Raw genomic sequence first — 22,644 nt, forward strand, 5'->3', positions numbered from 1 at the left:
ATTCAAATATATTTGTGATTACTGATTTACTGCGTACTTGATTACAGATCACAGGTTTTAGGTTTCCAGTTTCCAGTTCGATATGACATATACCTATGCTGTCATTTGTTCCAACTGTCCCAAGGCGATCAAAGCAAATAAGTATCTCTATTTTCGAAGGGAGTAGAGGTGAAAGAAAATAAACTAGGTTGTGACTTGTAAACGAGAGAGAATTTATATTAAACAATCACGTAGTGATATATCTCTGTTTGAATGGATGATGGATGATACGTGTAAAGTTAAAGCAGTGTTTAGATATTGCATTGGTAGTTGTTTTTTGCTGTAAAAGAGATTTACTTTTGCACACATGTGCTCACTGCTCATACACGTATGTATGTGTGCATATGTAAAATGTAAATAAGAAACCGTAATTAATGAATATTTGTTTCTTCGAGAGACAGGCAGCATGGAAGAAAAACAAGTTCTTATTCACCGAGAAATGACTATGTAGTGTATGTACAGACCGCACATCACACATCGCACATCGCCTCATCTCATGACACCACATGACAATGTATGCAGAATGCTGATGCCATGTATGTGCGGTATGTGAATGCTATAGCATATATTTATGTACTATATACTATATAGTATATAACATTATAGATTTATAGAATATCCCTCAGGTTCCTCCAGGTTCCTTAGATTCGTCAGGTTAGCGGGTTTAGCACCGGCTCGCCCGGTTATCGCCTCGGTGGCGTTTAGCGTTTAGCGCGTGATCGTGGATGTCGCCACTGCTCGATGTACATACATACAATACATACCGCGGAGCGGAGAGCGGAGAGCGGACGCAAACGGCGCGGACCGCGGACGCGGACGTGCCACGAGACGAGAGTCTACCGTCGACCGTCGACCGTCGACCATCAATGTGCATCGTGCAGTACGTGCTGACTGCTGTGCACTGTGCAGTTGTGTGCGGTTGAACCGGATTGATCGAATGCAGGCAGGGAATGGTCAACGGTGGATCCGCCGCGTCGCCGTGGTGCTGGTGAGTCGCATCGCGATCCAGTCGAAATAGGTCGACTGGCGACTGGGCCGATTGGGTGTCGTGTGAACGATGGAACTCCGCCGACGTTTCCGTGGCGCGTGAGCGTCACGCCCGAAGCTCGAGAGAGAAGCCTCCCCATCCCCATCTCTTCTATCGTCCACCCTTCACCTTCCTCCCTCGTCGTGTGTGTTTTTGTGCGATGTGAAGTGTGAGGGCGAGCCATAAAAAGGAAAAGAGATCTTACGAAAGCGCGCTACGGAGTACGGAGTACCGGAGTACGGGGAGCGCTGAGCGCTGAGCGCTACGAGAGCGCAGTCTCGACGGCTCGACGCACGACGTGCCTCGACGTATCGTCAGACGTCAGATCGTCACACGATTGTATGTACATACGCAGCGTGACGCAGCCCTTCATATATGCAAGTACGTACGCGTAGCACACACATCTCTCTACCACTCTCTACACACATGACGTGACGTGACGTGACGTGACGTGGGTGTGTAGATGCATTATATTATATATAGATGCAGATTCACTCTTGTACGGTGTACGCATTGATATTTGAGTGTCTTGTATATGGCCACACGAGTAGGCTTTATTTATACACACGTCAAATTCGGATATACCTATTACGTGTCGTCGTTGAGAATTCGGTATATCGTGTACCATGCCAGCAGCGCGTACGTATATATATATATATATATATGTACATACATACCCTGTCTGTGTGTATGTGTGTGTGTATATTACAAATTATATATATTTCAAAACATGCCTGAATGTTTGTTTAATAATCATGATAATAATATTAATAATAATTCATCAGAATTGATTTTTTACGAAAATGTATCGAGGCAGTGATAATTTTCGAATTATAATCTAAAATAGAAAGCTTTTCGCAAACCAGAGTTATATTGTATAGTGTTCCACACATTTTATTCTTTTTACAAGATTATTTTTGAAAGTAATAGTATTGTCCAAAATAGTGTATCGAATCAAAAGTATTTTGTTTGGAGGGGGACATCGTATTGTTAGTATCATAGTGTAACTTTGTTCTAGAATTCTAGATGGAGTCGCTTGCCAGATATGAGTCACTCCTATCTTTTTAAATGGAATCATATGATTTTCCTGATCGATATACCTTTTTTAGTTATTCTGCTTATAAAAATAAAATATGATATATTGCCTGAAATATTCATTACTTTACCTACTATATATTGAGACTTGGTTGTGATAGGTACACATATAAAAATATATTCTATTAAAAGAGCGCAATCGTGTACGTATATATATATATATGTATGTATATATTGTACTGTGGAAAAATTGAATCATCGACTAATTTATCTTATTATTCTATAACAATATTACAATCAAGGATCATTGAAAAGTGATTATTTTAGGAAATATTTCACATTTTATTGCAATATAAACCATTCGACATATTTTGTTAGATTAAATCAATTTTTCCACGGTATTGATATAACACTGACAGTTGAATGCATTAAATTATAATCGAAACTATAAATTTTGGCATGTTTTTTTATTTATTCTATTTTTTTTTTGTTATAATTTGCTTTCTTTATATTTTTCTTATTATTAATACGTAGAACAAAGTTTGATCTTTTTTCCTCACGTTTACTTGTATCTTCTAACAAATATTTTTCTCCCAGAATAATCTGATAACCAGAGATATAGCACTGAGAATTTGAAATAATATAAAGCGTCGAGAGCTTCAAACAAACACGCCGGGCTATCCTACAGTACGTTTTAATGTAATATACAGTGGTATATTGAGGGTATAGTGACGCACAATGAACATATTTAATACTATAGCCGAGTTGGTTGATTCATTCTCAAGATATAAACCATTGGTAATAAAAACGCTTTGTCATGTATGATAATAATATACGACAAGATATTTTCATTGTCAATCGTTAATTAACTGTGTTAGTCGTTCTTTTCTCTTAAGAAATGAAAATAATAAATTAATGAAACGCTTCCATACACACAAGATACCATAATATTTGATACATTTTTTTTTTAATTTCTATGAAAAAACATTTTCTCAAAAATATTTTTTCAAGTAAATCTTCCTTTCGGTACAACCCGCCCCCTTTCCCCGGCCCACTCCCAGCGTGAGCTTTGACCTCTCTCAGATTCCAAGACAAGTTTTTTGCAACTTTTAACTGTAAATTTCTCAAAATTGTAACGTGATGAAATTTGGGGAGAATGCTAACGGGACCCCCTATTCAGCGCCCAACAAACTACCGGAAACGACTAGTTTCGTTCTTGTTCGCTCGAAAAAAAATTTTTTTATTGAACAATGTCATTAATGCAACTATATGTATATATTTAGCAAATAGAAACAAATTCCAAACTGTACTCGAGAACATATAGTTTTTCGAGTACATTTTTAGATTGTTCCCTCTCTTATCGTCATCGCTCATCGCACACTGGAATGAAAGAACAAACAGTTCACAATTAGGAGCTATTTATAAGCTTACTTCCTCCGGAAATCTATGGGAAAGTTTTCCAATTTTTCCTTGGCGAAATGTTGAGCGAATGCACGCGACGGGCTACAAAGTTATCAGACCGTAAGTTCAACGAACTGGAAAAGAACATCGCAGGCTATCGGCACCTTCGATGCGGGGGGTATTACAGTTGTTCGCAAAGACGTGCCGCGAATAAGCAGCGAGAGTCATAGCATCTCGATGGAATCGATAATGAGATGGATGATTCGCTTACGCTGGCGCTGACACGCTTTTCGTTAAGAGCACCCTGTAAATATAGTGTTTATTTCGCCGTTTCTTTTTCTCTTTTTATTTATTTCACTTCTTTTATATAGCTCTTTCTCTCAATCTTTCATAACGTGTGTAATGTGTATCGATACACATAGATAATAACACGAGGCAAACACTTTTAGAAAACAGAGACAAACGTTTAATCCTTTTCACATTTAATTATTACCCTAGAGCTCTGTGTTTTTAACATGTCGGAAACTTTTAGAATTTTTAGAAAAATTCTGAAAATATGGAAATTTTATTGATCATATTATATTGAATTTTTTAATGAAACAAATAGCCCTGTCAAAATAAAAAAATTAAGTGAAAACACTTTTTGTTTTGCAGATAATGACGAACTGATGAGCTACTGCGAAACTGAAAGCAAACGATCAAGACGATGGATCAGATCGGCAAGAAGCAAGCGGCCAACTCACCGGAGGTGGCGTTGGCCAGCGAGATTTTCGACCAGTTTTGCAACGCCGCTACGTTGAAATCTATTCTTAGCTACTACAGACAACTGTGCGAATTGCTGAAAATCCGACCGAACGCCATTAATCAGTTTTATCCAAAGTTGAAAACAAAACTGCGATCGTGGAAGGCGCAAGCTCTATGGAAGAAATTCGATCAGCGAGCAAATCACAAGTGTTATAATCGTGGCAAAGTATGCCCGAACACGAGGGTAAGTTTATTTATTAGTTTTTACCTGCCATGAGTTATTTCCTATGCTATCAATGAAGGAAATTTTTCAAGTAAGATACATTTCTTAGGTTTTGATTATCGGCGGTGGCCCATGTGGTCTGCGCACAGCTATAGAAGCGCAATTATTGGGAGCCAAAGTCGTTGTGGTGGAGAAAAGAGACCGAATGTCCCGGAACAATGTTTTACATCTATGGCCTTTCGTCATTCAGGATCTACGTGGCTTAGGAGCGAAGAAATTTTTCGGCAAGTTTTGCGCCGGTTCTATAGATCACATCAGCATTCGACAGCTGCAGTGTATTTTGCTAAAGGTTGCTCTGATTCTTGGTGTCGAGTTCCACGAGAATGTAAGCTTCGATTCTTTGATTCAACCACCGGATAACCAGGAAGATGGCAGTAAGTAATAATAATTGACGAGCAGATGTTTTAAAATTTCTTTATTTTTTTTCACACTTTGTAACTACTCATTTTTAATGAATTACTTCTTTGCAGAATTTGTTTCTTACTAATGTCTTTTTTTTTATTTAATATATTTTCATCAGAGATCGGTTGGAGAGCGAAGACTTCACCAGCTGATCATCCTGTCTCCCAATACGAATTCGATGTGCTAATTGGAGCTGATGGCAAGAGAAATACCTTGGAAGGTTTCAAACGAAAGGAATTTCGAGGAAAACTAGCCATCGCAATCACGGCAAATTTTATAAACAAACGGACCGAGGCAGAGGCTCGTGTAGAAGAGATCAGCGGTGTCGCCTTTATCTTTAATCAAAAGTTCTTCAAAGAATTGTACCAAGAAACGGGTATCGACTTGGAAAATATCGTGTATTATAAAGATGATACGCATTATTTCGTTATGACTGCCAAGAAACATAGTTTAATCGACAAGGGAGTTATTCTGCGGGTAATAATGCAAAACTTTACGAACCATAAAATATATCTAATTATTTTTCAGTATGATAAAGTGAAAATTATTATTTATTTCTAGGATCATGCTGACACTGCAAAACTACTCGCAAAAGAAAATGTGGATCGTGAAGCGTTGATGTTATACGCGCGAGAAGCGGCAGAATTTTCGACGGAATATCAAATGATGGATATGGAATTTGCGGTAAATCATTATGGTCAACCGGACGTAGCCATGTTCGACTTTACTTCGATGTACGCGGCAGAAAATGCAAGTCGCGTATTGGAGCGTCACGGTCATAGACTGCTCATGATCCTCGTAGGCGATAGCCTTTTGGAGGTAAATACCACGTACTTTTCACATTATCATTCGAAATTACGTAAAATCTTTACAGGGATTTACAGTATTTAAATCCAGATTAAGTTTTCTAAACATATAGATTATTAAGAGAGGAAATTTCAAAAATTACATGTGTATAATAAAAGAATAGTGGATAGATTTTATTTATTGTTCTTTCAGCGTTTCTTTGATTTCTTTACCATTAGATTTCGATTAGCATTTCTAGCGTTTCTAACGTTTCTAATTTGATCTTCAATGAAAAACTAAAACTTATTGTAGCCATTTTGGCCTACCGGCTCTGGTTGCGCAAGAGGATTCTTGAGCTCTCTGGATGCGGGCTGGGCAATCAAAGGTTGGGGTGCTTCGTTGTTACCGTTGGAAGTAATTGCAGAGCGTGAATCCATATACAGACTGTTGGGACAGACGACACCAGAGAACTTGAATAGAGATTACGCCGCATATACCTTGGATCCTCACACTAGGTAAGATATCAATTATCATTATAAAATTGAATTGGATAAATTAGCTAAGAATTAGCCTCAAATATCTAAAAGGCGTGAAAATCGTATCTTGTCTACAAAAATATAACTATCCGATTGTTTATTTGGATTAAAAGAAAGATTTTTATCTCTCAAGTGTCTTCAAGTATTTCTTTTGCTTTGTCCCACCAAATAATTTAGAAATAATTAAATATTTTTTACTTTTATCTTTTTTTTTTTTCAAGGTATCCGAATCTTAATGTACGTTCTGTAACTCCGATACAAGTGCGTAGTCTTCTTGACACGGATGATCCTGAAAGCATCAAACAACCTGCGATACAGTCTGAAATTGATATTCCAAAGAAACGAAAACGTCGCGGTGAGTTCATTAATAATATTAAAGATGGATTATTGAAATCTTGAGCTCTTAAATAATTGGAATCTGTAATTCTGATGTTTTTTTTTTACTTTTAAATTACTATTTGATCTTTAATACGATTATTTTTATAAAAATAAACACATTTTTATGTAGATCTGAGAGCTGACACTCAAGTTCATCCAGACACGTTGCTTCGCTGGCTACAAAAGCAAGTTGCATTGTACGATAAAGTTCACATCGAAGATATGGGTGCCTCTTTTAAAGATGGTTTAGCTATTTGTGCAATTGTTCATAGATACCGTCCAGATTTAATTGATTTTTATAGCTTAAACGCGAAAGATGCAGTAAAGAACAATCAACTCGCCTTTGATACATTGGATAAGGAATTGAACATACCACCGGTAAGCATATTGTGTTTTTTATTTTTTCACTCCGACATCACTAATCGTGGATATATATATTTTTTATTTATTTTTAATGTATAAACTTTGTATCTTTAGAATTATTTATTATTGCCTAATGATATGTTGTGGATATGTATTCAGTTCAATCAAATTATTTATATATGTCCTATGATTTTTGGGTAGAATAATAAGTGGAGAAAAAATATAAGAATTACATATTAGCTTATTCAGTGAACTGTTAGTATATCTTCTTACTTTAAATAACAAATAGATATTATGTCATCACAAAAAGTGCATACAACATATGTAAATCTATATATTCTATCTGTACTTAGATATAATAAGAGAAAAATAATTATGCTTACAGATAATGACAGGAGAAGAAATGGTTCAATGCGATGTTCCTGATACACTTGCCATGTTTTCTTACTTAACGCAAATATATGAAGTTTTTAGAGGCGAGATTCCATACATCAAACATCCGAAATTAGTAAGTAACTAAAAACAGAGGATTTGTTTACTAGTCTTTAGAGTCTCTTTTACTTCAAAGTACACTAGCATCAGTTAATTATTATTATTATTACTTCTCTAAAAAGTCCCAGAGGATATGAATATCTTTGCGCGAAAATAATCATTAATTTCAGCGCCATTTATTGCAACAGGAACCAGAAGCGGAGGAATGCACCGCGCATCCAAAGCAACTGAAACAATGGACATCTGAGGAAAAGACTACGAAAGCACGGCACTCACGCTCACGGCATGCTAATGAAAATGTGCACTCTTACGTGGACAAAAAGGATAATACGGTTGGCCGGCGTTCTCGAAAGAGGCGAAGTACCGAGAAAGTGGGCGCTACGATGGTAAGCAGAATGAATTGTCTGCCTATTTACAGTTTACAATGACCAATGCTTGTCTAAAATACAGACAAATGCAATGGCAATTTCGCATAAGACGTTAAAAATTTTATAGAAAATCAAAGTTGAATTTTTTGTAGTGAATTTAATTAAACCTAACATAGCCACGCGTAATTATTGACTTTTAGAAATACTGAAATGCTTATATATATCTTATGTAGTCACGATGGCAGAAGATCGAAGCTGTTATGTGTCGCGGGATATTCGTATCATTGTTAATCGTATTTGTTGGACTTACCTTTACCGTACTTCGGGAGGAACCGGACACATACTGAACGCGCGTAATCCACCATAAAGGGAAATAAGTTCAGACTATCGGTTATGTTGTCAAATTTTTTACACAAATCTTTTTGTTGTTAATATAATTGCTACTTTATGAAACCTCGAGTAAGATTTCTTTAAATTTTTAAGAGATCGTGCCAGAAACATTAAATACTATCTTTTATTGTCTTTTAGCGTAAATTATAATACAGCAATAATGTAGTTAATTATGCATAGAATATAGAATTATGCTAGCAGTAGCCTAACAAATCGAACAGGCCAATTTTCTTTTGCGTTTTATTCTTTACATATACTTAAATACAGTTTTATAATTTCTTTTTATTTTTATACATTTTTATCCTAATTTGCATTTTATTTGCAAAATGCAATTTAAATCGCTTAAGAAGTCATCTATTTCGAAATGAGAACATTCAAGATTTACAGTTCCAAAGAGCTCTGCTCGCATGTATCATCCCATCGCTGCTTCATGCTTTCTCGCATAATTTGGTTTACAATAATTTGCTTTGCTGCAAAGAAACGTGTTTCTCATTGCTTGGGTCGTCGCAAGAAACAGATCAACATTCGCAATTAATTGATCGCGCGACTAATGACAATCGTAAACTCGCAATAAAGGATGAAAGGCAGAAAAAACTCGATGAGATCGAGAAGCATCGAACCGAGCGCATGAAGAAGCGGCAATATTTGCGCAAGATGGCAACCGAGCAGTTCTACAAAAGTATGCAGATGCTGCAAGCCAATGCAAAACGCGAGAAAGATGAGCCCTTTGAGGATTACTCGATTTTTTTATACCGTCAAACTGCACCAGATTTCAAGGATAGAGTAAAAGACTTAGAGCAGAAAATACTTTATCCAGTAAGCTAGAGACTGATGAGTGCAAATGTTTGACTATGGTTTTTTTCTATCTGCTGACGAAAAGCCTGCGTCTTTTGATGTTCAAAATAACAGCGTATTGTTTCTAAAAATACTTGACAAAATAATCAATTTTATTTTACCAGATTTTCTATTTTCGCCTCACTGCATTCATATTAAATCGTGGCATACGCAGGGAAAATATTTACATGGTTAATTTTTTTACGTTATAATTTAGTATGACTGCAATGAAGAAATAAAAGTCTTAATACCTTGATCGTTACTAAACCTGTTTGATAGTTGCAAACATTGTTGACTATTGTTGATTAACATGCTTGTTTAATAAGTTAATTAATAAGATTTTTGAACTTTTTAAATTAATTTTTATACGAGGAACTACACTCTATTTGCGCATGCATCGTCGTGTTTATTATTGCATTTATGAAACTGGCGTCACAGAAGAAAAAAGAAATACTACTAAATAGAAAAGATAAGAATAACAATATTGAGGGTTTATATTTTTTTAACTTAATTCACCTAAATCGTATTAATTGCATTTGAGTGTGAAAAATCAAGTTGAAGTTTGAAATCTCAATTATTTATTTAATTTCAGAATACTGCCTCATTACTATTATATGTATGTTCCACGAAACCCCGTATATTTATATTCAAAATGTACTACTTTGTAAGAAGTTCATAATTTTTGCTCGCATTGTTTGTAATACTTGTACTAATTTTCTATTAATATCACCTGCTTATAAGATATTTCTATTAAGTTGCCAATTATTCCTAGGACAGACAACCTAAAGTACGCATTGGTCACCGAAGAGGTAGCGTAGACGAGGAGTTTTCGGGAAGGATAAAAGATTTTGAAGATAAGCTGAAAGGGACAACATCTTCCGAGAAGAAACCTAGAGATCTTTTACGTGCTATCGGTTTGTACACATTTTTTATTTACATCTAATCCCAGAAAAGCTTTTTGTCTTTATTATGTGTTGCAAATCGAATAATATTATAAAATACATCGGTTTGTATATAGGTAAAATCGAGAAAACTGATTGGAACGTGAAAGAAATCGAAAAGAAGATTGAAGAGAACAAAATGGGCCGCGGCGTTCGTCACGAACGTGTAGAGAAAGTGCCGAAGTGGAGTCGCGAGCAGGTTGGCAAAGAAACGCTCAATAGTGCTGACGGTCTCGCACTTTTTCAGATGTGTATATGTTTCATTCAGTTTTTAGCTCGGCAGATCAAGATGGAGAAGCGAGGCAACGATCAAAGAGATACCTACAGTAAGTACGCTGACATAGACAATACCCTGAAGAATATAGGCAAGAAGATCCGGGAAGGTAGCGCGCTCGGGTACAATAAAGTTTCAGCCATGGCTGAACAATTTTCGAATAAAAATCAGGATGTGGAACCCAAGCTGCAGAAATCGGTAAATACGAGCTTTGCGATCTCTGTAAGGAAATGGTCTACGAATATTAAAAGCGTCTATGGTATATCGGTGTCTATTGTCTTGTATTCCCATCATCTTATAAAGAGAATTTCTACTCAACTACAGGAGAGAAGATATAAATCAGTAATAGGCTTGCATTTTCGAAGAGATTCATAATTTATTTTTACTAACAATTTTACAGGGCATTTTCAGTTGTTTTCAGTAATCAGAATTGTGTTTAATCTTGGTATAACACACGTATCTCAAAATATTCTAAAAAATATGACGCAATATTGTATTTAATCTCTCATTAACAAATTTTAATTTTATGTTTATAATTTTAGTTTGCAGTGTAAATGGATTTCTCAACGTACTAAATTGGGAATGTAAATACATGAATTGTAATATATGGGATAACGTTGGCTTTTTAATTTTTTAAATCTAACTTTTGTAAAATGTGTGCGTGCGTGCGTGTGTGTGTCGTGAAAATGTTGCAAAGTAACACATCTAATTATAAATATAAATATAACATAATAGTTTTTGATAATTCTTTATATTGAAAATGGTGTTAATAATTACTATATCGGATCGTACATATTATTTTTGTGTAGAACACTAAGCCTGCTGTCGTACTACCTGTGCAAGGGGGTTCAGAGATGTGCCATTTTTGCAATAAAAGAGTTTATCTTATGGAAAGACTTAGTGCGGAAGGCAAATTTTTTCACCGCGGCTGCTTTCGATGTGAATATTGTTCCATCTCGTTAAGAATAGGTAATATTCAATTCTCTCTTTATAATATTTTATAAACATCTTGATATTTTATAATATCGCTATTAATGTTTTATAGGAAATCATACATTTGATCGCGAGAAAAACGGAGGACGTTTTTACTGCACGCAACACTTTGGACTATCGGGAACGATGAAAACTAGAGTAGAAAAAAAGAAGATCAGCTTGGTGAATAAAGAAAATGTATCTAATGCCGTGGCTACGTTAAAAACACCAGAAAAGGTATAGAAACTTGTACAATGATGTAGAAATATATGTATAAAACACTGATACACACAAAAAACTTATTAAAATGATATCTTTTTGTAGAATTTTTAAGTAAAATAATAAAAAATGATGAACTTTTATACGAAAATGTATAATATATATTCTTTCAGGCCAAGACATCCTTAGAAGGCATTGTCGGACTCGATTTACTCGATCGTGGTCAAACTCCGGAAAGAATTGAATTTGAAAATCTGGCAGAAATATCAGATCCTGAGGAAGCTCACAGTCAAATGGATGAAGATGAATGGACAGATAGAAATTTTGGTGCTTCTACCGCAGAAATGGGATCCAGTGATGATATTTCGGATATGAGGTAAATATGCACACATACACATAATTATCTATATTCTTTGTACCATATAGCTTCGTAATATTTTAAATTTTATTAATTTTACCTTAGTTATATAACTGATATGAATGAATGTTTAAAATTTAAAATTTTTACTGAAATATATTTATATTTCAATGATTTGTTTATAATACAGAAAATATATATGTACATATTATTTAATATTTTAATTATAAGATTGTTCAAATTATCATATCGTTTGTTTTTTAGTGATTCTGATGAGGATAATGAAGTATTTGAGGAAGCTATAGATCAACCACTAACGACTGAAGGAACTCTCGAGTTAGCCAAGAATTGGACATTGCGTTATTCGCATCCGCATGCTACAATCGGACAATCTGATACTGGCAGCAATGAATATGAAGATTCTAGCGACGAATATACTAGTGAAGGTATCATTTATCATGCATATAAGAGCACGCACGCAGCGTATATGCATTAAAGCTTTTGCGTAAAACTATGTAATATTAACTTTTTTTTGTTTTTTTTTTATTTTGTGTGGCGTTGTGTTTTTCACGAGAATATTCTATCTATTAATTAGAGATAAAAAAAAGAGAGAAAGATAGGTGGAAAAAAACAGAACGTGCGATAATTTTAATAAATTCTTCAACTTATGTTACTTGTCTGTGCTGTAACATGTATCTTGATTTTGTTGTTAGACGATGAAAGTGGCACTGCGACTGAAGACGAAGAAGACGTACGCGCACGAGAGCTCCGGAAGCAGGAAGTGTGGTTGAAGGTGCCACCGCGCAGCTCTGATACCGATACCGGTTCGGAAACAGAGGTGAAGCATTCTCAAGATTCTATAGATCCCGCTATAGTTCAAGAATCATTCATTTCTTTCGAATCTAAAGTAACATCGTCCTCAATGTCCAACATAAACACAAATGATAGCGAGTTATCATCCGACAGAAATGCTCTCGAAGGACTGCTAGAATTCTCCAACGAGACGGCATTAGCTTCTAATGAATTAGCTAGAAGCATACACGGTCAAGACAATATGACTTCCGCTTATAAAAATGGTGCATCTCTCAATGTTATTTCACAAGTTTCTGAAAATGTCATTTGCGCGACCGATTCAATGCCTCTTTTAATGCCAAATAATATTGCCGATAATGTTTTGGATCAAAATGAATCTTTGGTTCTTCTAACAGATATTGCTCTTAATCATTTGACTAAAGAAGATTGCAATTCTGAGTACGAAAGTTTTATGGACGAAAATGTTCGATCATATTTAGACGGATCAGATAACAAAATTGACGACGATTGTTTGCAAAATGATATTCTCGATGTTGACATAAAAAATCTGACATCAAATTCTATTAATTTTAATGTTAATAATTTGAGCACAAATACTCTGATTAAGAATTCATTAGATTTATCTACAAATCATTTAAAAGAAGATTCCGCGAAATACAATTGTTTGGAAGTTGGTTCAGAAGAGGTTGCGAAAATTACACTTTCAGATACTATACCTTGCATTAAAACAAGCAAGGATTCCAAGGTTTCCGATAGCGAAACTACCCTTAATGCTGATGATTTGCCAGGTGCGATCACTTCTTCTTTAAATGGAAGTAAAAGTTCTTTATCTTCCTCATCGTCAGAGATTTATCAATCGGTAGAAATGTTGCATAGTGGCAATTCAACCATTAGCGATCATTTGGACGACTTGATAGAATATTCGAAATCTAACTTGCCTGAAGAAATAAAGATATTTAAGTGTGAAAATATTAGTGTTACTAATCAAAGCGAAGACAGCGATTTTATTAACAAAAATAGAAATGTTAAGTTTATCAATGATAGTAACGTTATTCACGTGAGCAATGTTACTGATAAGAAAGTTGACATACATTTAACAACTCCGATGCTTACTACAAGCGTACTACAAAAATCAATATACCCAATAGTAACAGTGACATCGCCATCTCCGACACAAGAGATACAATTTGAAGAACTATCTTTGGAAACTTCAAGATTGCTGGTTCCCTTGGAATCACATAGTATTTCGAATTTTGGTAATTGTGACAACACATTCGATAAGCTGAAGCGCGATTTGAAGCAAAGAAAAGAAAAGAACAAAGCTATAGGAAATGGTCTCCGACCACTGTCGACTGAATATGCCCGGTTGGAAATGAGTAAATATTTTACGGAGAGTAAAAAAATTATTCCGAAAAGTCAACCGACAAAAAGTGAAGGAGCTGAGGACACGTCTAATATGGAAGTGGTGAAGTTACATATTGAGCCCAAGTTGTCGAACAAAGTAAATGCAGAGGAAATGCTCAAGTACTTTAATAAGAGTTCTTCGAATAATAAAAAATCTAAAACTTCCAACATATTCGCTATTAAACAAAATGAACGAAAGTTAGAAATTGATATTGAAGAAATAAGTGATTTGAGCAAGAAAGACATTGATGCGATTGATCAACAATTTAATCAAATTGAAGAGCAGAATAAAAGTGCATATTTGAAAGCTGACGACATGGGCTATTTGTCAGGATTTGAAGTATGTAATGATGAAGAGGGAATAGCGTGCAATAGTTTAGATTTAACATGTAATGATTGTGCTGAACTAAATCCTCAATCAAGCATTGACAGTGATTATGTCGATCCAGTAATGTCAAACAATAATATTCCTAAATTACAGGACAACGCAAGAGATATTTCATATTTACATATAGATACGGATATGGACCTAAATATTAACAATTTCGAGTTACATACTGCTATGGTTTCTGAAATATCAACATTACATACAGATGTAAAAAACAGCATTTATTTTAATATCACAAATGATGGAAAGGAACAAGAAAAAATCAATCCAGCAGATAATGTTCTGAAGAGTGACATAAGTAGCATAAATAAAGGAAAGGAAGCTAACGTAAAATTAACTAGCAATGAGATAGACGATGATGTAATTAAAGGAGACAATATAATTAAACCAGACGTACAAAGCAATATTTTAAATAATGCAGTGTATGAAGAAAAGAAAGCGATTTCAATGGATTTAGATGGAATCATACTGAATAATAATAGTGATGAAAAACAAACCGATAAAATAAATATTCCGAGTGATGACCTAGATAAAGACAATAAATCAAATGAAAATTTATTTGGACATAATCTCAATACACATCTTAATGCAAAGTTAACTACTCCTTTATCATTAAATAATAATACAGATAAAGTCATTACATGTAATAGGTTGCATAAAAGTGATACTAATTTAAATGAAGATACACCGCAAGTTTTTTGTAAAAGTATGAGCAATAATACTTCTAAATCATTGTCGGAATTAAAAAACGTGATATGTAAAGATGTGTCAGCAATAAAAACAACAATTATTAAGAAGATAATAGATACATCTACGGACATTAAAGATACGATTACACACAACAATTCAGTACAAAATTGTGTTGAAGAAGTTCCTAAAAGGCCCGAGCGAAAAATTTTGTCTTATAATATTAATTTCTTTCAAAAAACTCCAACAGCGATTCTTAATTCGACAATTTCTAACACCGAACTCTTTCCACCTGAAATTCCAGCGAGAAAAAAATCAGCAAAGAGAAGTTTCAAAGATCTACGTCGAAATCAGGCTGTTGAAGATATGCCAAAACTACAAAGTCAAACTATCGAGAATATTTCAAAATTACATGGTCAGAATAGCGATGTTTTTAATATTCAAAATCAATATGGGGAAAAGCTTTCAAAAGTTAAAAGTCAAGATGATAAGGACATTGCAAAACTAACGGGTCGTGAATTCAACAATGCCCCGAAAATTCAGGATATTCCAAATAATGACACTAATTCAATGGATATTCAAAGGCCATCAAGACGAAATGTCGCAAAATTACGAAATCGAGATATCATGAATCTTTCAAATGTAAATAAGGAAATAATAAAAGATGTTAAAGACATTGCAATAGCAGAAAATCGAGATGTTGCTGGTACGTCAAGACTACAAAGTCAAAACAAAAGTATATCGTCGACTCAAGAAGCTCATCATCATACAAATTTGGATTTGTTTAATAAACCTGAGGAATCTATAAAAATTATTTCTAGCAATAGTCAGTCAAAGAAAGACAAATGCATAATTTCATGATGTTAATATAATAATATCAATGCTATATATACAGTTGAAATATTTTGTGATATAACGTTTTACAAGAAATGCTTTAGCTTCAATTATATCCGTTTTAACGTTTTATTATAATTATTTAATTCTAATTTAATAACACAATTATCTATTGTTTTTTAATATTAAAAATTTATGAAAGCTTTTATATATATGTATATATAACTCAAAGCATAGTTTTATCAAGATGTTTAATATTAATACTTGTAAGAAGTGCGAAAAATTGCAAAAAATATGACATGTAACTTGAACTTTTAGTTAAAAAGCTATTTTAGATTGGTCAACAAATCTATTCTTCAAGCATGATCCGATATTATTATGTATTCTGTATATTTACTACAAATCTATCAAACGTTGGTGGGTTATATACATTTTGTTTGTACATCAAATCAATTCATATATCAATTGAGGTAGGAATATAACTCTCATATTTGCGATTTTTACAAGAACATTTCTCTATAGAGATTTCTGAATCGATAAAGTATATAATTTTTCGTATTTATAAACATATACACATATACACACACATACACGAATTTACAATTTTATCAAGAGACACAGTAGTGTCTCACGTCAAGTATACATATATGTACACAAATTTACAATTCTATTTTATGATTCTATAGTTTATATATAATCTTAGAGATCTTTATATATCTTTAATAAATATTGTAGTTGTGCAATTTTATAAATTAGGGAAAATTGTGTGAGATGTATTAATAAAGTAAATAGAAAGAGTGTATAAGTAAAAATCTTGGCTGATGGTGATTGACTTTTCAATTTTGATGGGCCTAGTATTTAATCCACCAATTAAGGAGGATTAAGGAAAAGGTAAATCATCTTGTTGTGTATGAGTGGAGTGCTATTGAACTAATTTATCATTAACAGTGACTTAAATCATTAATCGTTTGTGTTTGATTTAGTACTCATGCTAAAAGTAGCGGTTACTCACCAATGTTGACTAATTCATTCAGAGATTACCACCAGCCAGTACTTTATTAAGTGTCTCACCACGTTTTTGTTTTAGTTATAAAATTCAAATTTATACTCTATGATTCGACATATTAACCGTGATAAAATATTGATTTATAAGTAGACACCATTTACAGATATAACACATATCCAATCAGAGAAACACATAATAATCAGAGTGTTAGCATCAGAGTGTCTTTATCTACTCTTTATTTAATCCTTACTAATTTACTAAACTCACTTATTATTTTGACTATATATTTGTTATAATTTTTATTCATTTAGCACACTTTGTTCCGTAGGTTGTCTCGTCGGAAGAAGCGTCGACTGAGGAGAGCGTGGAAAATTCCGCGACCGAAATTTCGACCGACTCCGAATTTGAGCACGATGAAGCGACTCCGACACAGCACGAGATTCCCGAGATTACCATCAACGATTCCTACGTGCGGAAAACGAGAGGCGCTTATGTTGAGCCGAAGAAAGTGCAGGTGAAGAGTAAGATGATCTCTTCGATCAATGGCAACCTGACGCAAGACAAAAGACAGCAAGATATTAGCGAGCAGTTTTTGGGAGACCGTACTAAGAATCTTGAATCGAACAAAGAAGTAAATTGCAACGTGCCGGCTTCTGTCGACACAAATAACTGTACACCATTGTTGAATCCACGAAAGGGAGATTATCTTCTGAATCGCACTCACTCCACCGGCGGAATCGCTTCGAGACTCTCCTTAGAATTAAAAAAACGTTATTTGTTAGGCGGATCAGCGTTGGGTGGTTCCGTCATAAAATCAGGTTCGGCGTCTAATGTGGACACGAAATTGAGAAACTTTACTGATGCAATCTCTCAGCATCAAAAGTTATTAAACCCAGCACCGGAGCCTAGTCCTACCATGCAAGCATTTCTTCAAGGTATTTTATTTTTATGCTTTTATATTTTTAATGTTAATTTCTATATTATGTTATGACATCTTAATACTCGGAACTTTCCAATGACATAAAACAATATTTCTGATATGTTAATTACTGAGAAAGACCCGAGAAATAAATTTTTTAAATGATATTTTATTCTCGTAAAGTAATATATGTATTATTGTATTTTTTTTAAGGTACTAGTAAACTGCGAACCAACAATGCACCGCTTTCTCCACTGTCGCCTACAGTTTTATTTTCGCGACAGTTATCAACCGATCACTGCCGAAATTCGTTAAACGATGTCGCGAAGCCGACCACCTTGATAGAAACATCTAAAGCACAGCAATTACCTGATTTAGTGAAAGAATCCAGTATTTTGAAGTCGAAGACAGCACCCAACATCTGCAATGAGTCTTCAGTGAAAGACGGGAAGTTAATCGACGAACAAGTATTTCTACAGGAAACTAATAACTTGACGAAGAAGGCCTCTACTGCCTTTACTGTAGAGGATGTAAAAAGCTCGCAAAATACAGAGAAAGTTCTCTCGAACAATGCGGAGGAAGGTAACGGTTTTAGACCGCGTAGTCCTCTCCACGAGACATCCATTGTCGTGCCGCAAGTAGACTGGAGCAGGAAGAACGAAGACAAGGATGCCAGTTCGGGTGATTCTGAGATGGACAGCGATTCATTATCCTCTTCCGACTCTAACAAAGCAGTTGAGAAGCAACTTGCCGTAAATCTTTCGCCGCCCAGATTACGGATTCATAGCACCGATGGTGATCTTTTACTGGATGAGGGAACTGATCGATACACGAAGCTTTACGATCCTGATGATGGCCAGACTTTCGAGCCGGATTCTATCGAAGTCTCCTTTCTGCGGGACCGCCGATTACTCGATCCAATTGACAATACTGTTGAAATGGTGAATAATAATATGGAACGATTAGATTTGCGGGATGACAATAGAAAGAGCAACTGCAGCAGCCCTACTTCCGAAGCTTCGGCAATGTCTAACAAACAAGATGATTCCGAGGAGAACGATGTTACTACCGCAGCATTCACTGAGACAGAGTTTTCCGAATGGGCCCGCGATGGAGAGGCTTTGGTTTCTGACGACCTTCGTGACGTAGAACTCGATATTAATCCTAATTTCATCACTGTACGAAGGAATAATGCAAAGTTATCCTGTACACCCGCCAAAATTGCTAAAGAAGAGGATACGGAACTCGACTATTCCAAGATCGATCGGTTAATCGATCACGAGTACCCGAACAATAACACGTCAAAACTCTTAGTCAATGGCGAAGATATTAATTACATGGATACAGACAATGAGTCGCTGCTGGATGACAGCCTTCAAGATGCTTCCAATATCGCGATGCTGAAAAATCGAGGTTACATCGAATTTGTTAATATCAAGACGACTCTTTCCAACATTCCTACTTCAACTAACATGTGCGATCTACGAGTCGCTGATGCGCCAATAGCGAGGCTCGATCTGGAAAACGATTCGTACGGTGAAGAAGAAGAGGAAGAAGGCTTCAAGGACGCCAATGTGATCGAAATTGATCCAGTTACCATGGAGGATGTAATGGGCAAATTAAACGAGCCTAATGTGAGTAAATCGTCAATGAAATCGGATATTCCGGTGAAAGATCTGAATGAGGGGGAATTTAAGGAGAACGCGAAGCGGGAACAATTGGCAGAAGCTTTTAACAAAGAATTACTTCAATCGATGGAGGAAGATAGCTTGTTACTTGTAGAGCCAGCGGAAGATACGACCACCAGCGAAGTCGTCACAGTACTTGCGAGTCCGATCAATCCTCAGGTGTCTATAATTCCTGTAGAAACGACGGAGAAGCGCGAGGAGCCAGCCAAAGCGGACTCCAGCAATCCGGACTATCTGGAATACGTAAAGAGATTGCAATCTAGGATCGCAGAGTTTAGCAACGCCAAGGATTCTATTGACGTAAGAAAATCAAGGCGAAAAAACTCAAAAAGCTTGGCGCAGATCCGTACCGCAGAAATGATCGCTGAAGAGATTAAGTGCCAGGAAACGATGAACGTAACGGTAGACAGTAATGGTGTCAATTCACCGGCAACCTCAAGAAAACTTGAAGAGATTACAAGAGAACGGTCGAAACAAAAGAACCTTATTCAGGATCTTCTAATGGATAAACTTGAGGCTCACAAACAGAAGTCAGCCGAGAAAAAGGCCCGAAGAGCTGCCAGAGCCTCATCTTTTACCACAGCGGTGTCACCGATAAAACCGTCATTATCAAATTCTTCTTCCGTCGGTAATAAGTTTGTGCCTACTTCTATAATATCACCAGTGAGCAGTCCGACTCACACAATCTTCGGGGAGGCGAACAAGTCGTTGAATCTTTCGATGTTTTCGTGTCCTCGTGAGCAAACCGATCAAGAAGAAGCCAAAGAAAAAATCCCAAAGAAGGCAGACGAAGAGTCGATTACTGCTAGTCTAGAGAATTCTTTTAAAACGCCACTTGCACCACCAAGATTGAAGAGCGAGGAAGCTAGAAGGACCGCCGAAAAGGCTAGACAAGATGCACGAGAACGGGCTAGAATGAAGAGCGACGAAGACTTAGGCTTAAGTCCTGAAGACAGAATCAAAGAATTGAGAATGAAGGTGACTCGGAGACAACTCTCGATGGACGATACGAAAAAGGACGATACGCCGAAGACTGAAAGAGTTAAATCGTACAACTTTAGCACGATAGATAATTCGGAGCCAAAATTACAAATCAGCAAAAGCACCGATAATATGAAGAACATCGCAAAGAAGATCAATTTCCAGAAGCTACCAGCGGCTGGCGCGAAATCGATGGATGAGTTGCTGAATACCGCAGGTCTGTCACTTTCGGATAACAATAGTATGGCAACAAAACGGGATAAGAAGAAACAAAAAGACTCGGAGAGACGAAAGAGTATTATACAGGCGGTGTCAGACTTCTTCTTCAAGAAAGAAACAAGTCCATCGCCAAATCAGAAGGACAAGTTATCAATGTTCCGACTGACTTCGAAATCAAAAGGAAAAGTAAGTATTATTGTCACAGTTGTTGTTGTTGTTGTTGTTATTATATTGTTTATATTGTTATCGTACGAAGTATTCTGAAAGAAAATTGTGTATCGTTTTAAATTGCATATCGTTTCTATGTTAAATGCAGATTGATAAAACTGTTTCATCAAAATGCGACACAAGACCTAAAAGTGTATGCGAGGATATGCTCGTAGGAAATTTTCTAAGGGAAAATCCCCCGCCTGTACCGCCGCCACCGCTTAACTATTCTGCGTATGCCACTCAAGTATCAGGTATGACTTGTACAAATGTATCCTTATTGCTGATTTTACGAATATCTTATTACATTATTTAAATTACAAAGTATACATCTGTATCATGTGCGCACATTATACTTCTTGTAATAACTAATGATTGTAATAACATATGATTTATTTGATTTTATTATACTTTATTTATACGTAAAATAAAATTTCTCTTATTTTTCGATGAGTGATGCGTTTTATACGCTATTTAAAAATCTAATAGTTACGAATATAAAGTAATATTGTATTTTGATAATTTCATATTTTTATGTTTCAGATGACAGTTTATCAGATGACGATACCAAAACAGCTGCTTTATCAGGATCGTGTATGCAGAAAGTTACGGCAAATGAAGAATCGTGCAATAGTGTTTCGCGTAAATTGAAGACTGCTAAAAAAGTAGCCAGACAAGCACAGTTAAAGAGGTGAGACATAATATACTTACATTATATTTGAATAGAGAGAACGACATGTTAGCAAGTAGGCATTAGAGAAAAATATTAGAAAAAAATGTATAAAAGTGAGTAATATATATATTTAGAAACGCAGCTTTAATTTGAAATGCTGCTAAATTGAATATATTTTAAAGATTGCGGATGGCTCAAGAAATACAAAGAAAATTAGAGGAAACTGAAGTAAAACAAAAGGAATTGGAAAGCCGGGGCGTAAGTGTCGAGAAAGCGCTACGTGGTGAAGGAGGTAATAAAATATTCTTTACATATACATTGATTTCTTTCTTTAAGGTGATCCTAAAGCCGTGATCCTAGCCGGTTTTTTTCAGTTTTTTTCTTAGCACTAATCTTTTAATTGGCTTTATAGAAATGCAAAATTCTTGTCTAGAATTAAAGTACGCATCAAAATCTAGGTCATGGTGGTCTTCGTTATTACAGCTTGAATTATAATATTCTGCTTATATCCGATTATTATAATTTTTAATCTTTACACATTCTATTTGATATATTCATATAGATATTCAATCTTCAATTGTCTTTAATTAAAAAACCAAGTGAAGAATAACGGACATATGTTAATTGTTGTTAAATGAATACTTTACATATGTATACAGTATACATGATTGGGAAAATTTTAATCTGAGATATGAAATAATTTTATTTAGATTCCTCCAATCGTGAAGAAGCTGATTTGCTTAGAGAATGGTTTGATCTTATGAAGGAACGTACGGAACTGCGTAGATATGAAAAGGAACTACTAGTGCGTGCACAAGAGGTTCAGTTGGAAGATCGTCATGAACGATTGCAACAAGAATTGCGTGAACGCTTGGCTGACGATGGTATTTTCAATTTTCTAACTTATTAATTTATAATATTTTATGATAATTAGAATTTATCGAACATCAAAATGATAAAACTGCCAATATAATATTAGCAAA

General features: G+C 35.2%; 1 protein-coding gene across 1 annotated transcript; it reads left to right on the plus strand.

The window, feature by feature from the left end:
• Positions 1–52: 52 nt before the first annotated feature.
• On the plus strand, positions 53–22,571 carry LOC112463534 (F-actin-monooxygenase Mical). Its single transcript, XM_025029970.1, has 26 exons — positions 53–584; positions 666–1,447; positions 4,157–4,490; positions 4,579–4,903; positions 5,050–5,408; positions 5,493–5,750; positions 6,030–6,232; positions 6,475–6,608; positions 6,762–7,009; positions 7,380–7,502; positions 7,675–7,872; positions 8,821–9,060; positions 9,851–9,992; positions 10,097–10,218; positions 10,267–10,491; positions 11,103–11,262; positions 11,339–11,502; positions 11,658–11,860; positions 12,107–12,288; positions 12,556–12,680; positions 17,303–17,909; positions 18,107–20,967; positions 21,098–21,242; positions 21,532–21,679; positions 21,844–21,953; positions 22,372–22,571. The coding sequence occupies exons 3-26, from the start codon at positions 4,209–4,211 to the stop codon at positions 22,569–22,571; spliced, it is 7,764 nt and encodes a 2,587-aa protein (XP_024885738.1). The 5' UTR covers positions 53–584; positions 666–1,447; positions 4,157–4,208.
• Positions 22,572–22,644: the final 73 nt, after the last annotated feature.

The sequence above is a fragment of the Temnothorax curvispinosus genome, unplaced genomic scaffold (assembly GCF_003070985.1).
Source record: "Temnothorax curvispinosus isolate PA1 unplaced genomic scaffold, ASM307098v1 QBEX01013419.1, whole genome shotgun sequence".
Lineage (NCBI taxonomy): Eukaryota > Metazoa > Arthropoda > Insecta > Hymenoptera > Formicidae > Temnothorax > Temnothorax curvispinosus.